Consider the following 20489-nt stretch of genomic DNA (forward strand, 5'->3'; position numbering starts at 1 on the left):
TTTCGCTGGCTGTCTCTATCTCTGTCAAATAAATAAAATCTTTAAAAAAAAAAAAAATCATAGCTATAATTTATTAAGTGCCTACTATGTTCAAGGCACTACACAAAGCACTAAACATAGATTATTTCTAATCTTTATAAGCAAGCTGCAAAGTATTTAATATTAGAACGACTGGTATTACTATTATTAAAGTCAATTACAGCTGAGGAAGTTGAAGCAAAAAAAAATTAAGCAGCTTGAATAAAGATTATAAAGTTGGTAAGAAATGGAGCTAGGATTCAGATTCAGGCTTTAATTCAATGCTACACTGTTTCTCAATATTTTTCCTAACTCAAAAATATCAGGTTTGTTTAGGTACTCAAAATTTTCATTGATCCTTATTCCAAACTTAAATATACATAATATATTTGTAATACATAACTATTAAATGTATAAAATTATTCTTAAAACAACAACCTATAACAATTATAATAAATATAGGCCACATCAGTGGGAACAGTACTTTTCAACAAAAGAATAACAACTATTTTTATTACACACATAATCTATGTTTACTGTAGAAAAAAGGGACAGTATTGAAAGGCTTAAAAAGGAAAAGAAAGTCACCTGTAATCATATTATGCAAAGAAAAACCATTGCTAATATCTTGGTATATACCCATCACCGTAGACTGTTTTTTGTTAGTGAATGTATGTGAGCATGAGTGTATACAAAATGCACATACACCTACACAAGCGCGCACACGCACGCGCACACACACACACACACACACACTGTTTTTTGTTTTAAGATTTTATTTATTTGACAGAGAGAGACAGCTGGAGAGGGAACACAAGCAAGCCGAGCGTGAGAGGAAGAAGCAGGCTTCCCGCTGAGCAGTGAGCCTGACGTGGGGCTTGATCCCAGGGCCCTGGGATCATGACCTGAGCCAAAGGCAGACGCTTAACCGACTGAGCCACCCAGGCGCCCCTCACACACACTGTTTTAATTAAATCATGTCACATCAATTTTCTAAAACCTGGTTTTCTCACTTAATAATGTATGATTTTATTTTTTAAATATGTAGTCCTATTTCGCCATTTTTATTAATTGAAAGATATTTCATTATAAAATAGAGGGGTATATGAAATAATTATTTTTAAATTTTTCATTTGTATGAAACTAATAACATGCTATTAGAAATAATGAGACTAAAGAATACAACAGAAATCTAATATCTGAATTCTTCAAAAAGTCTTTGAAAAAGACCCTGAAATATTTTTACCATTTATTTTCTTGAAAGAAAATATGTATCTAATGACTTCATTTTAAAAATTATTACTTTCTTAGATTAAAGCTCATTTTCAAAATCAATACAAATAGATTCTTTATACACTTAGTAAGTATTCATTAGTTCAGTCATACAAACAAATTTATAAAGTTTCTCATATTTTTTCAGTCTGAAACACTGATACACTCTTCTCATTGTTCTACTGCCAAAAATATCATTAAAAATCTGCTAAACCCACTGAGGTAACTGGTTAGGTATGTGTGAATAACTGGCCCAGAAGAACAGCATAGCCACCAACCAATTCAGCCCAATAAAATCTCAAATATCTGAGTCCATGTTTGGGATAAGAAATTCATAGTAAAAATGAGAAAAAAAGTAAAATTAGGAGAGGCATAATTTAAACTTTGAAAACAAAAACTAAACTTGAAAGTTAAAACACTTACTAGCTATTGGATAACAAGGTTTTTAATGTAAACACACCAATATGAAATTTATTTTAAATTACCTAAAGTTCTAAAAGAAAGTCATCTTTTAATTTATGAACAAAATACATTATTTAATAATGCAAGTATACATTAATACTATAATCAATGTTGTTTTTTTAAAACTGATACCAGTAGACAACTCAATAGTGCCTTTATATTTTAACTACTAACTCTTTAATTACTTTTGAGATACATAAATAAATTTTGTTTGGTAAACAAAACATTATTCTTTTTTTTTTTTTTAAAGATTTTATTTATTTATTTGACAGAGATAGAGACAGCCAGCGAGAGAGGGAACACAAGCAGGGGGAGTGGGAGAAGAAGAAGCAGGCTCATAGCGGAGGAGCCTGATGTGGGGCTCGATCCCAGAACGCTGGGATCACGCCCTGAGCCGAAGGCAGACGCTTAACCGCTGTGCCACCCAGGCGCCCCAACAAAACATTATTCTAACAAAATTAATTTAATCAAATCATCCAATACTTGATCTATATTCAAAGTCCACTATGGTTAGTGAACAGTTATATACCAACAGGTTATCTTAAGAAAAATATGTGTAGTATGAGGCTTGCTATCCCTGACACTTAATTCTCAACCCTCTTCAGCAAGTATTTCAAAACAATGTTTTTAATTGGCCTATAAAAACATTACTAGCATATGTTTCAAGAGCAAATGACCTGTTCATAGGCAATTTGCTAATGACCTCTACCGGCAATTGCTGCTGTCCCTTTCTTATTCTTTTGCTCTCTTCTCCCTGTATCTAGAGCCATTGCCATTGTTCTCACAACTCCTGGTTCCCTGCTCTTTCAAAGTCTCTGGCATTCCTGTCAGCAATGGGACCAAAAATAAACATAATACCCAGGGCCAACTTCATGGGTGAGCAACCTGAGCAGTCACATAGGGCTGCCCTCAGAAGGATCCCATGCTTGGTTAATGCCCTGCTGTCACTGACTTAAATTTCTTCAAAATTGTTTTTAACAAAGAGCTATGTAATATCATTTTGTGCTAGACCCTGTAAATTAGCCAGTTCTGATGTTAACTCGGGTCTAATAAAACAAGTTGTTGCTACCAAGGAGAAAGAAAAAATATAAAAAATCTCCTTCCAAAGGATAAAGTAGTGACCTACAGGTAAAGAAAACAGAAGACCTGACTGACCAAGCAAATACATTATTCTGGAGTGTGAAACAATTAAGGCCAAACTGAAAGGGTAGTGATCCCATGGGATGAAGACAGAAAAAAGAGAGGGAAGTGGGTACATAACCAACACTATTTAAAACACCACTTATATGGTAAAGGGGATTCCAATTTAATACTAGATAATAAAAAAAATAACTTTATGAGTTATAAAATATTCATAAAAGTATTTTGATTATGCATTTGTGCAATTATGCAATTAAGGAAAAACTCCAGGCAATTGTAAATTTAACAAATATGGGAGAGGTGTTGCACCATACTCTGACTTACCAGGAATAAAATAGTAGTAACGTAGTACTAAATTATTTCACAATATATGTCAAAAAAAACCTAGAAAAATTAGATGTGAACAGGCAGGAATCCACTTTACTCACTGGAACAAGGGAATCACGTAGCTATGATCCCAACTAGGTATATTTCAGCAGATACAGACTGATTGCAAGGTAACAAACTCCTAGATACCAGGTTTGTTCAAGAGCCACCAAAGTCTAAATAAAAATAAATGGTGTGATTTCAAAGGATGGATAGAGGACAGCGTAATTAAACTTCTAGCGTCATCCATAATAGAATTTCAATATCAGGAAAAGCTTTAGAATCAAATAATTTGTTAGGGGCTTATTTGACATTTACTTACATGAACTTTTTTTTTAATGAAAGAATTCATATTCTGATATCTTTCACTAAAAATCTCTACCAATAAATTGATCAACCATTCAGATCTATTAAATGGCATCACTGTTCTTTCCTCATGAAAAAAAGTCCAATGATGAACAATTTTGTTAGAGAAAAGATATTCCTTTGGGGTGCCTGGGTAACTCAGTCGTTAAGCGTCTGCCTTTGGCTCAGGTCATGATCCCAGCGTTCTGGGATCAAGCCCCGCACTGGGCTCCATGCTCAGCGGGAAGTCTGCTTCTCCCTCTCCCACTCCCCCTGCTTGTGTTCCCTCTCTCGCTGCCTCTCTATCAAATAAATAAATAAAATCTTAAAAAAAAAGAAAAAAGAAAAAAGATATTCCAATCCTAGTATGAGTTATCCTCCTATGGTTGTGTATTTTATGTATTTTATTTTATGTATTTAATTAAAAATTAATTTAATTTAATAAAAATTTTAATTAAAAATATTTTATGTATTTAAATAATAATTATATCAATGTTATAAGAGAGGCTCATCGTATACTAAATATTTTAATTGAATTTAATGTCAAATGGCAAACCTTAATAACTAATATCCCAAGCAGACGCACAGATTTATTTGAATAGTTTACAAAACTGATTAAAAGTCATTTCATGGCACTCACATCTTACTCTTCTGTCACATTACCTGCTTTTCTATGTTGCGAAGAAGAAGTGTAGGGCTACTTGGTGACATTTCAAAATCTTGTTCTGGTAAAGAATCTTGACTGTCTTGGGGAATCTGGGGATTCCCTGTAGTATTTAATGAAGCCGCTTGGTCAGCAAATTGTATTTGTTTTTTCAAAATGTCTTTTGGAAGTTGACATTCTTCTAGGATCACTATCTCCTAGGCAAACAGCAATTAAAGAGTTGAAATGAAAACAAATTGATTGCTAAATCAACATAAATGTTACAATGCACTTGAAGCCATGCTTCTTATCATCACCGGAAATCAGAAAGTACACTTGAAAGTAGAGTCTAACTGTAAAAAATTAGCTGATTTAAGACATGTGGAGCTAAAGCAACATGTATGTCTGATAGGTTAGGCTAATAAAATATTGTCATAAATTGTATATATGCAGTTATTTTTCTTATTGGTTTTAGTTATTAGCAATAAAAGCATGATACATTTAAAATAAAGGCTTATATGCAGAATATGAACATTTCACACTGAAATTTAGAGCACTTCCTCATATAATCTTCAGATATTTTCGTCACTAGCATTTCCATTTGAGTACTCCCAGTTTCATAAATTAAAATACCAACCTTACAAACATCCAAACAACATTCTGACTTTATACTAACTGTTTTCAGAGCACTCTTAGGAGTTCCAACTCTTTGCTGCCAGCCAGCAATCATGGGCAGGATTGCACTATTGAGAAAAAGTATTCTCTAGGCCAAATTGTTGCTTACAAGGTAGATGAGTTAATGATAAAGACACAAGTTTTCAACTCTGATGGGGCATTTTCTCAAATGTAAGTAACTAGAGGAAAGAGTAGGGATACAGCTGCCTCTGTCCTCCCTGCTTACCATTTACACATCACACACACACACACACACACACTCATAACTAGCTTGCTAAATATTCTCCCATATTCCCTAGATTCCTCACTCCAACTGTTCTTACCCATACGCCCCTCAATAGCAATGAAGACAGAAAAGAAAGGAGGGAAAAGAATGCACAGATATGATCTTAACAGTTTCATTATCAGTTCTTACAGTAAAACTTTTTCCCTCCCTACCCCTTATACCATTTTCCCCCCTGCAAAGAATAATATGCATTACCACATAATGCATAATATGTGTGTGTGTGTGTGTGTGTGTGTGTGTGTGTGTGTGTTATTTTTGCAAAATGCCAAGAAGCTCCTAATAGGTATATGGCTCAAATATTATGTTCTTGTAATGAAAAGTAGACTAAAACATTAATGTAAGTGTACAGTATTTTAAGATAGGACAAATTTAAAAACTGGTATGAGCCAGCTTATATCATATATAAGTGTTATTTATAGGATGGAAACTGCTTATAAATTATAATATTATAGATGAGTAGTTTTATACTATAATTTGGAGAATATATCACTCTAGCATGAACATATTCAGGTATGGTATCAAACATACATTTTATTATTTTGTAGTATTATATTACCACTGATGTGTGGTAAAAGCAACATATAAGTCATTATTATTATTATTTTTAACCTACACTTATAACAGTGTTAGTAACTTTTACAAAAAGAAGGAGATCCAACTGTTGCTCCCATCTCAATGACTATTTTCCTAGAATGCACAAATATGGCTGTCAAGAAATCTGAAGAAATATATTTTTAAAAAATTTTGTTTCATTTGATATTTTAAAAGTTAAAGTACACTTGGGGCACCTGGGTGGCGTAGTCAGTTAAGCATCCAACTCTTGGTTTTGGCTCAGGTTGTGATCTTGGGGTCGTGAGATCGAGTCCCATGTCGGGCTCTGTGCTCAGGGCAGAGTCTCCTTAAGGCTCTTTCTCCCTCTCCCTCTGGCCCTGCCGCTCATGCTCTCTCTCTCAAATAAATAAATATTTTTAAAAAGTTAAAGCAGATTTGATAAATATAGTATCATCAATCTCAAAAAGCTCTTGAAAGTATCTGAAATGTTCATTCAAAATGTGTACAAATGTCCCACTAGATTTTTCAACAGTATCTGCCAGCAAAATAAATACAAGTTCTCATAATACAAATTTAGCTGTTAATTCCCTTTGGTTTATTACAGTTTATTTTACGGGCTAGGCTATGAATTAGCCTGGTTTCATAACCCTTACCAATAATCTTGTACATACTGAAAAACTGATTCTGAATTTCAAAAGGTCAATTGTCAAACCTTTAGAATACTATCTTTTTAGAAGTAGGGGGCCTGCTACAGTTAGTTCAATGAAAAGTAATATTTTAAAAATTCAACCAGGAAGACGTTCATAATCAAGTTCATAATCTATTTTTTTCTCCTTAAACTGTTACCCTTGACAAAACTCTCACAAAGATCCAAGAACAGAGTAAGAAGGGAAAAAGATTAAATCTTTTAAAGACACTACAGAGACAGTTTTAGTTCTTAAAGATCAAGAAAAGAATATGTGTGTGTTGGGTCACCATGATGTACAGTTAAACATCTTATAATTTTGTCAGTCATACCTGAATAAAGCTGAATTTAAAAAAAAAAACCTCAGGAAAAGAATAGTCTAATCATCAATGAACAAGGTAAATAACAAAGACATGAAAAGTTTTTAGTAAGATGAGTTGCAATAACTGAATTAAAAACTCTAGCCTAAGATGAAAGCAAGTCAACTGCTCCAGAGAAGACAATTGTTCCTGATAACACTGAAGAGATCCGAGATCCTTACCCCACTTCCAGGGTCCTCATAGAGAAGACATGGTTAAAAAAATAAATAAATAAACAATTACCTCAGCAACACCTTCAGTATTTATATGAAGTCACCCAAAGCTAATTTTTTAAAAGAATTTAAATGAGAGATGCCTGGGTGGCTCAGTCAGTTAAGAGTCTGCCTTTGGCTCAGGTCATGATCCCAGGGTCCTGGGATCCAGTACCATATGGGGCTCCTTGCTCAGTGGGGTGCCTGTGTCTCCCTCTGCCTGCCGCTCCCCACTGCCTGTGCTCACGTGCTCTATCTCTGGTAAATAAATAAAACCTTTTAAAAAAAGTATCAAACTTTTTAAAAAAATTTAATGAAAAATTTTAAATGCACAAAATTACAATTTATTCATTTATTTATTTTAAAGATTTTATTTATTCATTTGACAGAGAGAGACAGCAAGACAGGGAACATAAGCAGAGGGAGCTGGAGAGGGACAAGCAGGCTCCCCACCAAGCAGGGAGCCATACAAGGGACTCGATCCCAGGACTCCAGGTTCATGACCTGGGCTGAAGGCAGACACTTAACCACTGAACCACCCAGGCGCCCCACAACATTACAATTTAAAATGTAGAAGACCCTATCACAAGATAAGAAAAGAAATCTAAAAGAGAAACCATTTAATATAGGATAGTCAGCTTCTCAACCAAAAAAAAACTATTTTAATATTTTTCTGAAAGTGACAAGAGGCTATTTGTCTTAGTGAAAGCTGAAGCAAAGAAAAGGAGAAACGTGTAAGTTGTAATGTGTTGACAAAGTGTTGGAAGAGAAAGGAAGGAATGTTGCTAACATGGGCTTTCTTTTCTCTAAAAATCTTAGAAGTTAGACCACCCCAATATGTCAAAGAAGGGGCAAATGACAACTTAAAAACCCAAAACGGGTAGATCTACTAGATCTATTCAGTGTTTCCTGAACCGTGTTACCAACTAACACTTATTTAAAGAGGATATTGACAAAAGAACATCTCTCAACCTTTCCCTTCCCCATAACTCTAGCTTAACTGAGAAGAAAGGATTTTTTTAAACTTTCAAGATAAGTTAAATAGAAAGGTCATTAAGTACGCTTCTCGATTTCATAATTACAATAACTCAAGAAGCTAGAAGAACAAAGAAAGTGCTATTTTCTCTACTCGGTAGAATAGTTCAACTAAACTGTACATAAATAAGCAATTAAACATCTTGATTAATTATCAAGAAATGTAAGGAGAAACTACTAAAATAAAGAAATACTGTAATGACATTTTCCATAAAGTAAACATAATGTGATCCTTAAGAAAACAGAGGGCCAGATACACATCTAGTCTGAACCAAGAAAAATGTAAGGCCATATAAATTATTACTGGGAGGTTTAGATTTCTTTCCTAAAAATAATTTCTTCCCCTAAATGTTATATAAATATACAATCAAACCTTTAAAAATGTTTTAAGACATATATAGCACTGTTTAGAACACACAGTCATAAAATATGAACCAGACTCTGTAGATTCAAGTATTAAACTTGGTCATCAATTTAACTAGGGATACATTTTCTTGGAAATTTCCAAATTGTTTTAAACATGACTTGTTTTGAGAACTCTGTTTACTATTAAAATGCTTGTGATATTATATACTTTAAAGTAAATGATCAGAGAGGAGAAATTATCTGGTGATCCTGAAAGAACTGGGAAATCACTACAAATGAAAGCTTCAGTGAAGACAGCTAAAAATGAGAAACAGTACTTCTTCCATCAGGAAATTATTCTTAATCTGAGTTTCCTCAAATCCAACAGACAGAACAGGTAAGCCTAAGGTTTTATGTCCATCCTTCTATTCAACTGCCTACAGACATCACCACCAAATTCTACAATTCATTCCTTAGTTTCCTCTCCCATCCTTACACAACTCATACTTTTCACTCCTTTGAATACCATTCTAACTTTGTCAATCCCAAATCATATTATGTTGTTTCATGTCTTCAAACCTTCAAGGAATGCCCTTTTCCAGTTCCATTGGTTCATCAAGCAAACTATTATTTATCTTCCAAATTACACTGAGGCATCACCTCTTTTACTGATGTTTTCTCTGACCTACTAATCCCTAAAATAAGAGTTACATATTCTCTCTATGCCACTTCTATAACTTATTAAAAACATGTTATCATTGCACCTATTTCATTACAATTAATTACTTACATAGTCTAGCTCCCCATCAGAATATAAACTCATGATTGTGCCTGAAACTTCCTTACCTTTATTTACGTGCAGACCCTAGGTAATGTTGGGCTAACCATATAGATAAACATATGATTAAGAACTCTGATTTCTTTCCTTCTAAGCTTTTTCTTCTTAGACCAATCACCATCAACCTTAGAATATTATGGCAATTATGTCCACAGTTTCATAATGTATAATATACTTTTTCATAAAAACAAAGTTACAAAAAGATACTTAGCGATATTTAAATTAAGTAGTATTTCTTGGGATTGTAATGAGAGCTCTTTATATTATTGCTTCAATGGGAAAATGTACTTTGAGTTCCAAGCAAACAGCTTATAATTTTGGGGAAACAGTATGTCCTTAAGCTAGGAAAATCCCATGTTAAATTTCCACTGGTTTGAATTAAAACAGTATTTGTGTAATCATTTGCTTACCTTCACCCCCATTTGACTTAAGCCCTAAAAATGTAGGAACTCTGTGGGTTTTATTCACCATTGTATACCTTAAGCACATATTATGCTAACAACTATATGTGAAAGGAAAAATGGGAAAGAGTGAAGGAGAGAGGAGGAGGAAAGGCAGAAAATAAGACAGGAAGGAGAGAGAAATGAATTTTATTTAAAAATTTTTACAATAGCATAACTTTTTAACTGCCATTTCTACTGAAATAACTCCAAATCTCTATCTTCTTATAAACATGCCTTCTCCAATAACTCTTATTTTCAACTCTTTAGAGCATCTCAATATGTGTATCTATAGAACTTTTAAGTCAATGTGTGAGAAAGCTTATTGACTTTCCTATAAAATAAGCACTTTTTTTCCTTCCATAGAAACAACAGGTCAGTAACTAAGAGGGGAGATAATGGTGATGTTTACACAACTATATATTTGTCAAAATTCAGTGAATTGCTAAAAATATGTCTCCTGAGAACAAGATAAACAAAATAAAGATAAATCCATAATTAGACACCTATTAGGTCAGTAACTAAGAGGGGAGATAATGGTGATGTTTACACAACTATATATTTGTCAAAATTCAGTGAATTGCTAAAAATATGTCTCCTGAGAACAAGATAAACAAAATAAAGATAAATCCATAATTAGACACCTATTAGTAAAAAAATGTAGAACATCAAATAAACAAAAAAAAATTTTTAAGTTACCAGACACAAAGTACTTACAAAGGAAAAGCAATTCCACTGACAGTAGACTTCTCATCAGTATTAAAGAAAACAGTGAAATAGGATCTTTAAAAGGTAAATAACCATCAAAATAAGAATTTTATATCGACCTAAAGTATAACTGAAGAGTGAGGGTAAAAATGAAGGTATTTTGAGACATAAACTACTAAAGAATATATTTCAGCAAAATGTAAACCAAGAGAGAAAAGGTATTGTAGAAGAGACTGCAAACTTCCTAATATCCACTTTCCTCTTCTTTTTACAACAAAACTCCACTTCTACTGGAGTTTTAGCTATGCATACAACTTATTCACCTCTCCCTCCTGCAGATATGTGCCTAAATTTGAGCCAATGAGTGTGACACAAAGTAGTACAACTTCCAAGTTACCTCCCACCTAAAGACAAACTATGTTGTACTTCTCTCACTTCCCAAGGGCCAGAATGAGGGAATAACTACAACCTTGTTTAACAGTGCAGTCAACATTGCCCTACAGGACAACAAAGCAGCAAATTAGAAAAACCCAAGTTGCTCCACCAGCCTGTATTCACTCCCTTACTTTTGAAGTGTTATGCACCTTAATAAAACTGCAATATTTGGGAGTTTCTTTGTTATAGCAGCTTAACCTGTAAACTTTATAGGTAGAATACAAGAATAGTAAACACGTTTTTTTTTTAAAGATTTTATTTATTTATTTGAGAGAGAGAATAAGCAGTGGGGAGGAACAGAGGGTGAGAGAGAGACAAAGAAGCAGATTCCCCACTGAGCAGGGAGCCTGACGTGGGGCTCCATTCCAGGACCCGGAAATTATTACCTGAGCTGAAGGCAGACACTTAACTGACTGAGCCACCCAGGCACCCCAGTAAGCACATTTTTAATAAAATTAGTTAGAAATATAATTATTGACTGTAAATTTAAAAAAAGAACTAGATTGTATATCTATTCAACAAGTAATTGTAAAGTATTAGAACCCATGTTTTAAGTAAAAAAGAATATAAAAATACTGAGTACTTTTTAGTCATTGTTAGGATTATTTTTAGTTAAGAAGTATATTAAAATTTAGGAGTAATGACAAAGAATAAAACTATAATGAATAGCTTCTAAACCAGCAGAGGGATAAGAACAAAGCAAATTCTACCAATCCAACAAGAGAGGTAAAAAAACAAGACATAAATACAAAGAGAGGAGAATAAGAGCAAATAAAAAAAAAAAAGACTAATCAGAGTTGATTTCTATCTAGCTATTTATAGTTTAAAAAAAATACCTAGAATAATAAAAAATTTGTATCTATGAAACAGCATTCCTTTAAAAAGTAAGCAGGAAAAACTAATTGAATTACCATAAAAAACTGAAAAATTCACAATGATGAGGGGAAATTTTAACAAATGTGTATCATAAATGGAAAGATCTAGAGGTAAATATATAGCAGATATATAAAGTCAACAAATTTAATAAACAAAGAATTCTATACTGAACACATAAAGAACATACATTATTTTCTGTTACATATACTAAAATAATGAAAAGACAAGCTACAACATGAGAGATTTGTGATATTTATAACTGACCAAAAATAGTCGCCAAAATTTAAAAATAATTCACAGACACACATCTCCACCAACCATCGCCCTCCACCCGCCCCACCAAAAGAAGTGAATACAAAAGGTAGTTAATTCTTAGGCAAAAAACATTTAGTGGTCAATTACACCGAGGCCCAATTCTCAATACTAAGGAACAATTAAATTAATACAATAATAAAATAATATTTCATACTCATTACACTGGAAAAATTAAAAGGTCAAAAATTATGAAATGTTGGCAAGGATGTGGAAAAACAGGAGCTCTTATGCACTGCCAATGGGAATATTAACTATCCAGTCACATTAGTAAGTATAGGAAAGCTGAAGACGGTCAGGCCTAAGATCCATCATTTCCACTTTTAGGCATATACCAAGAACTCTCCGCAGTTCACAAAGAAACACAAAAAAGGTAGTCATTACAGTATTGTCTCTACTAGCATAAAACTAAACAATGTATATACCTATCAAAAGAAAATAGAAGAGATAAACATCCCACTATATTCATAAAATTCCATCCCACTCATACAATTAAATAACATACAGGACCTATAAAATTTATGCTGAGCAAAAACAAGTCACAAAAGAGTTTGTAGTATATATGTCATTAATACAGACTTAAAATCATGGAAAAATAAATACTAGTTGTAGACACATATCTATGTGCCAACAGTATAAAAACATATGTAAATATAATAAATATCAAAACATGCTGGAATCAAAATAGTGACTAGAGTGGCATGCAGAAAGAGAATGGGATCAGAAGGACTATACAGATACCTCAACTGTATAGGTAATGCTTTATTACTCTAAAAACTAAACCCAAATAGTAAAAATTTAACATTTGATAAATTTGGAGGTGGGTACAAAGGTGTTCATTATATTGCTTTTGGGAGCTTTTTATGTGTTTATAATTTTTCTTAAAGCAAAACAAAAACTCTAAGGGGATTCAATAAAATACACTCAGAATTTCTCACATACATTAAAATAAATGCCATCAAAGTAGAAGTTTATAAAAGTGTACCTAATTTCTATTAATTGGAATCCAATGAAGAAGCTCTGAATCTCTCAAGTATGATAAAATGATCACGATAAGTACAAAAGCCATTACAACGAAAATAGCTTCAACTTATAGCAATTGATATATAAACAATGTTAATACTAACTACATTTTTATAAAGGCTTGTAACAATTACTTTGTGTGAAGAGATGAGAAACTAAAACAGTAATAATTTTTTTACAAAATACAAGAATACAAACAATACCTTGGATGCACGAATCTGCCTGTGAACATCTGTTAGTTGTTGGATTTTGTATTCTAGCTCTGAAATCTGGGCTTGAAGCCATGTCCATCGGCTGCCAACTCTCGCTCTGTCTACAAGCCACTTCCATTCAGTACTACAGTTACTGTGAACGAGACAAACATTGTTAGTCAAAGAATAATCTTTTGAGTTTTCACAGACTACTTAATAAATTTGTTGACTCCTGTCATATAATCCGAATTCCTTTATACAACAACTAATTACATGAAAGAAGAATCAGATATCAACTTCTTATAAAGAAGATTTAACTTCCTTATCTTTCTATCCCATAACACTTGTTTTTATTATTACATATCCAGTAATAAGATAATCTCTTCTGCCACTTAACATTTTATTAATATGCACAAGGGCTGAAAGAGGAGTGGGCCAGCAAAAGAAAGGAAACAGGAATGATACTACTAACACCATGTAAAAAGCTTCTATATGTTAAGAAGTAGTATTGGATAAGTCATTTGACTGTGCTAGATCGAAATCTACGTAATAAACCAAAGCACTCAATTTTAATATATGCAATTTTCATTTGTTAAAACAGTAGTCACTGTTAGCTAATTAAATACCTAAAATCAATTTAAATATATTGTCAAAAAAGTTTCAAAAATATGAGTGCTCTACCATTCAAATAAGTATATCAAATATATAGATCTTCAAATGTTTATTAAGATAAATAGCTTGTTAAAACCTGATTCCCAGGGGCACCTAGGTGGCTCAGTTTGTTAAGCATCTGCCACCGGCTCGGGTAGTGATCGCAGGATCAAGCCCCACACTGGGCTCCTTGATCATCAGGAAGCCTGCTTGTCCCTCTCCCTTTGCCCTGCTCACGCTCTCTCTCTCAAATAAATAAATAAAATCTTAAAAAAAAAAAAAAAAAAAAGAGACAGAGACGCCTGGGTGGCTCAGTCGGTTAAGCATCTGCCTTCAGCTCAGGTCAAGATCCAGGTCCTGGGATAGAGCCCCACAGAGGGAATCCTTGCTCAGCAGGGAGCCTGCTTCTCCCTCTGCCTGCCACTCCCCCTGCTTGTGCTCTCTCTCTGACAAATAAGTTAAAAATAATAATAATAATTTTTTTAAAAAACCTGATTCCTAGGATTCACAGCCCAAAGATAACAAAGAATTTATATAAAGACTTTTCTGTCATGCATATTTGAAAAGAAGGGTTGAACCCTAGCTCCTCTATCTTTTGTCAAGAGCACCACTTTAATCCATAGTTTGTGAGACTACAAATTAATTACTTTATGAAAATATTCTAACCACTCCAACTACAAAACAGTTATTTGGAATAACTAATTAAGAGCTTCAGATTACAAAAGAAAACATGACAGAAACTGAAGGTATAAATGAAAACCAATAAATACTTAACGGCAGAACACAAACTTTATGAAAAATTGTCTAAAAATTACATTTACTATCAAAACCCATAGAATGTACAACACCAAGAGTGAATCCTAACGTAAAGTATGGACTTTAAGTGATAACAATTTGTCAATGTAGGTTCATAGATTGTTACAAATGCACTACTCTGGTATGCAGTATATTGATAGTGGGGGAGGGTCTATCAGTGTAGGGACAAGGGATATATGGGAACTCTCTGCATTTTCTGCTTAATTTTGCTATGAACCTAAAACTGTTCTTAAAAAAAAAAAAACATTTATTAATTTTACACACTTAACCATGATTGAGTCTCCCATACAAACTTTAGCCAAAGAAAATTTATCCTAAAAGATAATTAACTGGGGTGCCTGGCGGGCTCAGTTGGTAAAGCATGTGACTCTTGATCTTGGGATTGTGAGTTTGAGCCCCACATTGGGTGTGGAGATTACTTAAAAATATTTTTAAAAATAAAATAAAATAAATAAAAGATCATTTGTTGTGATGAGCACTGGGTGTTGTGTTGGATCACTAAACTGCACACCTGAAATGAATAATACACTGTATGTTAACTAACTGAAATTTAAATAAAAACTTACAAAAATAAAATAAAAGATCATTTGTTGTCAGAGAAACAGAATAAATTATTATAACTTTACTATATAAAATTTATTCATTATAACAGGATTTTACATTAAATCAATGTCCCTAAAGAGCTATTTTTGGTTTTTTGTTTTTTAATATTTTATTTATCCATTTGAGAGAGAGAGCATGAGTGGAGTGGGGGGGTAGAGGGAGAGGGAGAAGCAGACTCCCTGCTGAGCAAGGAGCCCCACGCGGGACTCAATCCCAGAACCCTGAGATCATGACCCGAGCCGAAGGCAGACGCTTAACCAACTGGCCACCCAGGGGCCCCAAGAGCTATTTTTGTTAAGATTCTAATTGCACATAATATGATTGAGGAGACCTTCATATAAATTAAGAATTCTCTTGGTATTACTATGTATTCTGTTTATAGTCATTATTATGCTTTTTAAATTTGACACACTTTTAAATCATATTTTCATAGTTCTGAAAATAGTAAAAGAGAATGCCTATTCAAAATAATATTTAAATAGAGGGCTGGCCAGTTCAATCAGAGGAGCATGCAACTCTTGATCTCAGGTTTTGAGTTCAAGCCCCACGATGGGTGTAGAGACTAATAAACAAACAAGCTTTAAAGAAATAATAATATTAGGTCTTCCCTTTTGGGGCCATTGTTGAAATGCCAGCAGCCAAAACGAAGTTCAATCCCTTTTTGACTTCTGAGATGAGCAAGAACTGTAAAGGGCATTTCAATGCATCTCTCCACATTTGCAGGAAGATTATGTCTTCCCCTCTTTCCAAAAAGCTGAGACAGAAGTACAATATTCGATCCACGCCCATCCCAAAGGACAAAGTACAGGCTATGTGAGGACTCTACGATGGTCAGCAAATGGGCAAAGTAGTCCAGGTTTAGAGGAAGAAATATGATATCTACATCGAACAAGTGTAACAAGAAGGCAAACGGCACAACTGTCCATGTGGGCACTCACCCTAGCAAGGTGGTGTTTAACAAGAGTCTAACTAGAGATAACTAGAATAAACCTAGATAATAAATAAAGACCACTAAAAGATCCTTGAACTTAAAGCTAAATCTCACCAAGTAGGAAAGGAAAAGAGCAAATATAAGGAAGAAACAATTAAGAAGATGCAGGAATAAAGTAATCTTACATACAACTTCAAATAAAAACTATTAAGTGGCTGGGTGGCTCAGTTGGTTAAGCATCTGTCTTCGGTCAGGTCAGGATCCCAGGGTCCTAGGATCAAGCCCTGCGTTGGGCTTCCTGCTCATCAGGGGTCTGCTTCTCCTGCTCCGTCTGCCCCCGGCCCCATCCCCATGCGGCACACTCTCTCAAATAAACAAAATCTTTAAATAAATAAAAACAGTTAAAATGAAAAAATATTAAAATAGATACTAATATCTATTATAGACAATATTTAATAACATTAACTGCCAATCATGAAATTAGTGAGAAAGGGAAGGGCCATGGCACATAGCAGTTGTACAGGTAAAGAGTTGGATTTTACGCAAAAAGGAAGTTTGTGGGTTTTTTTTAAAAGATTCCATTCATTTGACAAATAGAGAGAGAGAGGGAGAGAGCACAAGCACGAGGAGTGGCAGGCAGGCAGGGGGAGAAGGAGAAGCAGGCTCCCAGGACCCTGGGATCATAACCTGAGTTAAAGGCAGCAGTCCAACCGACTGAGCCACCCAGGAACCCCAAAAAGGAAGTTATTAGCAAGACAGTAACAGATTTTTTTTCCCCAAGCACTCTGGCTACTAGGTAGAGAAAGCACTATAGTGGGATATGAGAAGAAATAAGGAAATCAATTAGGACGCAACTATAGTAATCTGGGTGTGGTACAGATAATTGCAATCTCCAAACATTTCATGCGCTATCCTACATTTTCCAGCCTTCCTTGAACTTAGGTTGGGGCCATGTGACTAATTCTGACCAATGGGTTGTGAGCAAAAGTGAACTAGTCATTTCTAGTCTATCAGACAACCTTCAAAGCATTAGCGCAGACAGTATAGCTACAAGATGTGGGAGGATCACAGCCCAAACCACACTGGCTTTAACATCAGCCACAGCAAAACTCTGCTGTGTTAAACCACTGAGATAAGAAGGTTAATTTGTTACTCCAGAGACCAGTGACTGAAACACTGAATAAAAAATGAAAATGGCATGAACTAAGAAGGGAAGGTAAGATGAAGAAGAGATGAAGATAAGAGGATGGATTCAAGGTTTATTTTAAAGCTGAAAGGACTTGCAGAAGTATGGTGTGGGAGTAAGTATGGGGAAATCAAAGATGATTTTAAACATTCTTTCATTAAATTTTTTTCCAGTTGAAAAATTTCCCTATAACATGCAATTTTGCTTGATTGTCAAACTCATGGTTAAAAAAGAAAAAAAATTATGGAGCTCATCTTATTGTACTTCTAGTAAAAATATTCTAATAGTGAAATTGTCTACAAAAATTATTTTCATGTTTATACAGTAAATTTTACTATCACAGGAAAAAAATAGTAGTATCAGATTAATTTAAATAAACTAAGTAATCCTAGGGCTTTGTAATATTTGAAATGAATTTTCTGTAAAGGATATCTTATCCTATATTTTAATAGGACTGAATAAAAGCTGTCTGCATATTCTGTCAGTCTGTATCCTTGCTTGTTTGTAGTCACCACTTAACTTGCTGAATAAAATAAGTACAAGCTATTTAGACCAAGTGGTTGTAAGTACAATTTCTCTTGATACTAACTTCTGGTCAACATCATGAACCTACATCCCTGCTTCGACCCTGAAGTATAGTTTCCAGAATAAGACAGAGCTTTCTAATACCACATCTTAAAATACCAAGATTAAAGAGACACATATTAATTTTGTCTCTAACATAAACATTAGCTTACTAGTAATAATGAATTAACTATTATAAAAAAATCAAAAAAGAAGATCCAAATGTGAAAAATGACAATCCCAAGAAAAATAAGGTTTGTCTTTAATTACATTAAATTAAGCCAAACTTCTCTACTCGTGTTTGTTCACCCAGGAAAAGCTTACCTAACTTCCCTGGAATTTGATTCCTTTGCGCCAGGGTTTGGCAAACATTTTCTGTGAAGAGGCAGACAGTAAATATTTTAGGCTTTGTGGGCCACCTGGTCTCTTTAATAACTACTTAACTCTGCTGTTATAGCATGAGAGCCACCATAAATGAATGGGTGTGATGGTGTTCTAATAAAACTGTGTTTACAAAAACAGGCAATAGGTAACCTTGAGAACAAAGAATAAAGCTGGAGGATCACAAACCCAGATTTCAACCTATACTATAAAGCTACAGAAATCAAAACAGCATGGTTCTGGCACATAAATAGACATATAAATCAACAGGACAGAATAGAGTCCAGAAATAAACCCATGCTTACATGATCAATTAATCTATGACAACAGAGGTAAGAATTTATAATGGGGGAAAGACAGTTTCTTCAATAACTGGTATTGGGGAAACTAGACAGCTATAGGTAGTAGAATGAAACTGGACCATTTTCTTACTATACACAAAAATAAACTCAAAATGGATTAAAAACTTAAAAGACCTGAATCCATAAAACTCCTAAAAGAAAACACAGGCAGTAATCTCTTGGTCACTGGACTTAACATTTTTCTGGATGTGCTTCCTCAGTAAGGGTGACAAAAGCAAATATTGTTTTGGGACTACATCAAACTAAAAACTTTTGTATAACAAAGGAAACCATCAACAAAACAAAAAGGCAACCTACCAAATGGGAGAGGATATTTGCAAATGATATATCTGATAAGGGGTTAATGTTCAAAATATATAAAGAATTCATACAACTAAACACCAAAGAAACTAATAATCAGATTTAAAAATGGGCAAAGGACCTCAACAGACATTTTTTCAAAGAAGCCATTCAGTCAACAGATATATGAAAAGATGCTCAATATCACAGTCATAAGGAAAATGCAAATCAAACCACAACGAGATATCACCTCACACGAGTCAGAATGGCTAGTAACAAAAAGACAAGAATAAACGTTGGTGAGAATATGGAGAAAAGGAAACTCTCATGCACTGTTGGTAGGAATGTAAATTTGTGCAGCCACAATGGAAAACAGTATGGCGATTCTTCAAAAAATCAAAAATAGAAAGATCCAGTAGTTCCACTGCCAGGTATTTACCAAAGAAAATAAAAACACTAATTCAAAAAGATATTTACTGTAGCATTATTTACAATAGTCAAGATAGGGAAGCAACCTAAGTGTCCATTGATAGGTGAATGGATAAATATGTCTCTCTCTCTCTCTCTCATACACACACACACACACACGAATATTACTCACCCATAAAAAAAGAACAAAATCTTGCCATTTTGAAAACACAGATAGAGCCAGAGGGTATTATACTAAGTGAAATAAGTCAGGTAGAAAAAGGCAGATACCACATGATTTCACTTACATGTAGAATCTAAAAAAAGAAGTTAAACAAAAATAGACAAAGACCAATAAACACTGACACAAATTGACAACATTAATATTCTACCACCTAGTTGTATATACACACAGAAAAAATAAACAAGCAAACAAAAAATAAAGGAAAAAAAATCGGTTGTGAACTTCACGAAATTTTGGCATGGAAAGGGGGTGGGCTGAGACTGGAATTTGAAAAGACATTAGAAATGAAAGGGAACAAGAATAATCATAATATATTGTGCAATTTTGCCTAGAATTTGGTAGTATCCAGTGTGTCAATTGCCTAAACTAAAAATTTCAGTATAAGTTTTAAAAAATTCACACATCAAATTGGCAAATTTAGCCTTGTTCCCGTACCACCTATCCGCCCCATCTCCCAAGCCAAAGAAAGGAAGAGACAGTAAGAGAGTTTAGGGAATATTTATGCACAGTATCAAAACACCCCCTTTTTCTCTTTTTTTTGAAGATTTTTTTAATATTTATTTATTTCTTGAGAGAGAGAGAACTCATGAGCAGGGGGAGGGGCAGAGGGAGAAGCAGACTCCCTGCTGAGCAGGGAGCCCAATGAGGGACTTGATCCCAGGACCTTGGGATCATGACCTGAGCGGAAGGCAGCCACTTAATCAAAGGGCAACCCAGGCGCACCCAAACCCCCCTTCTCTTCTTTGAAAAGAATTTTGAAAGTTAATGGTCTGCTAAATAGTCTTAACTGTGATTTTAAAATCCTTGCATAACATTAAATGTTGACAACTAGGAACATATAAGAAA

The 20489-nt window shown here is 34.0% G+C and overlaps 1 protein-coding gene across 11 annotated transcripts in view; it reads right to left on the minus strand.

Annotated features, from left to right (window-relative positions):
• Nucleotides 1-20489, minus strand: part of KANSL1L (KAT8 regulatory NSL complex subunit 1 like) — a 150608-nt gene that overhangs the window by 98039 nt on the left and 32080 nt on the right. For 7 of the 11 annotated variants that reach the window (XM_048213931.2, XM_048213934.2, XM_048213933.2 and 4 more), the window contains 3 exons: nucleotides 18294-18344; nucleotides 13231-13372; nucleotides 4267-4464 (listed from right to left, as the gene is read on the minus strand). In XM_048213931.2, coding sequence (XP_048069888.1) covers nucleotides 4267-4464; nucleotides 13231-13372; nucleotides 18294-18344 — 391 coding nt within the window. The remainder of the gene's footprint in view (nucleotides 1-4266; nucleotides 4465-13230; nucleotides 13373-18293; nucleotides 18345-20489) is intronic. The other 4 variants (XM_048213936.2, XM_048213935.2, XM_057304495.1 and 1 more) reach the window with 1 other exon arrangement.

Source organism: Ursus arctos, unplaced genomic scaffold, assembly GCF_023065955.2.
Source record: "Ursus arctos isolate Adak ecotype North America unplaced genomic scaffold, UrsArc2.0 scaffold_1, whole genome shotgun sequence".
Classification (NCBI taxonomy): domain Eukaryota; kingdom Metazoa; phylum Chordata; class Mammalia; order Carnivora; family Ursidae; genus Ursus; species Ursus arctos.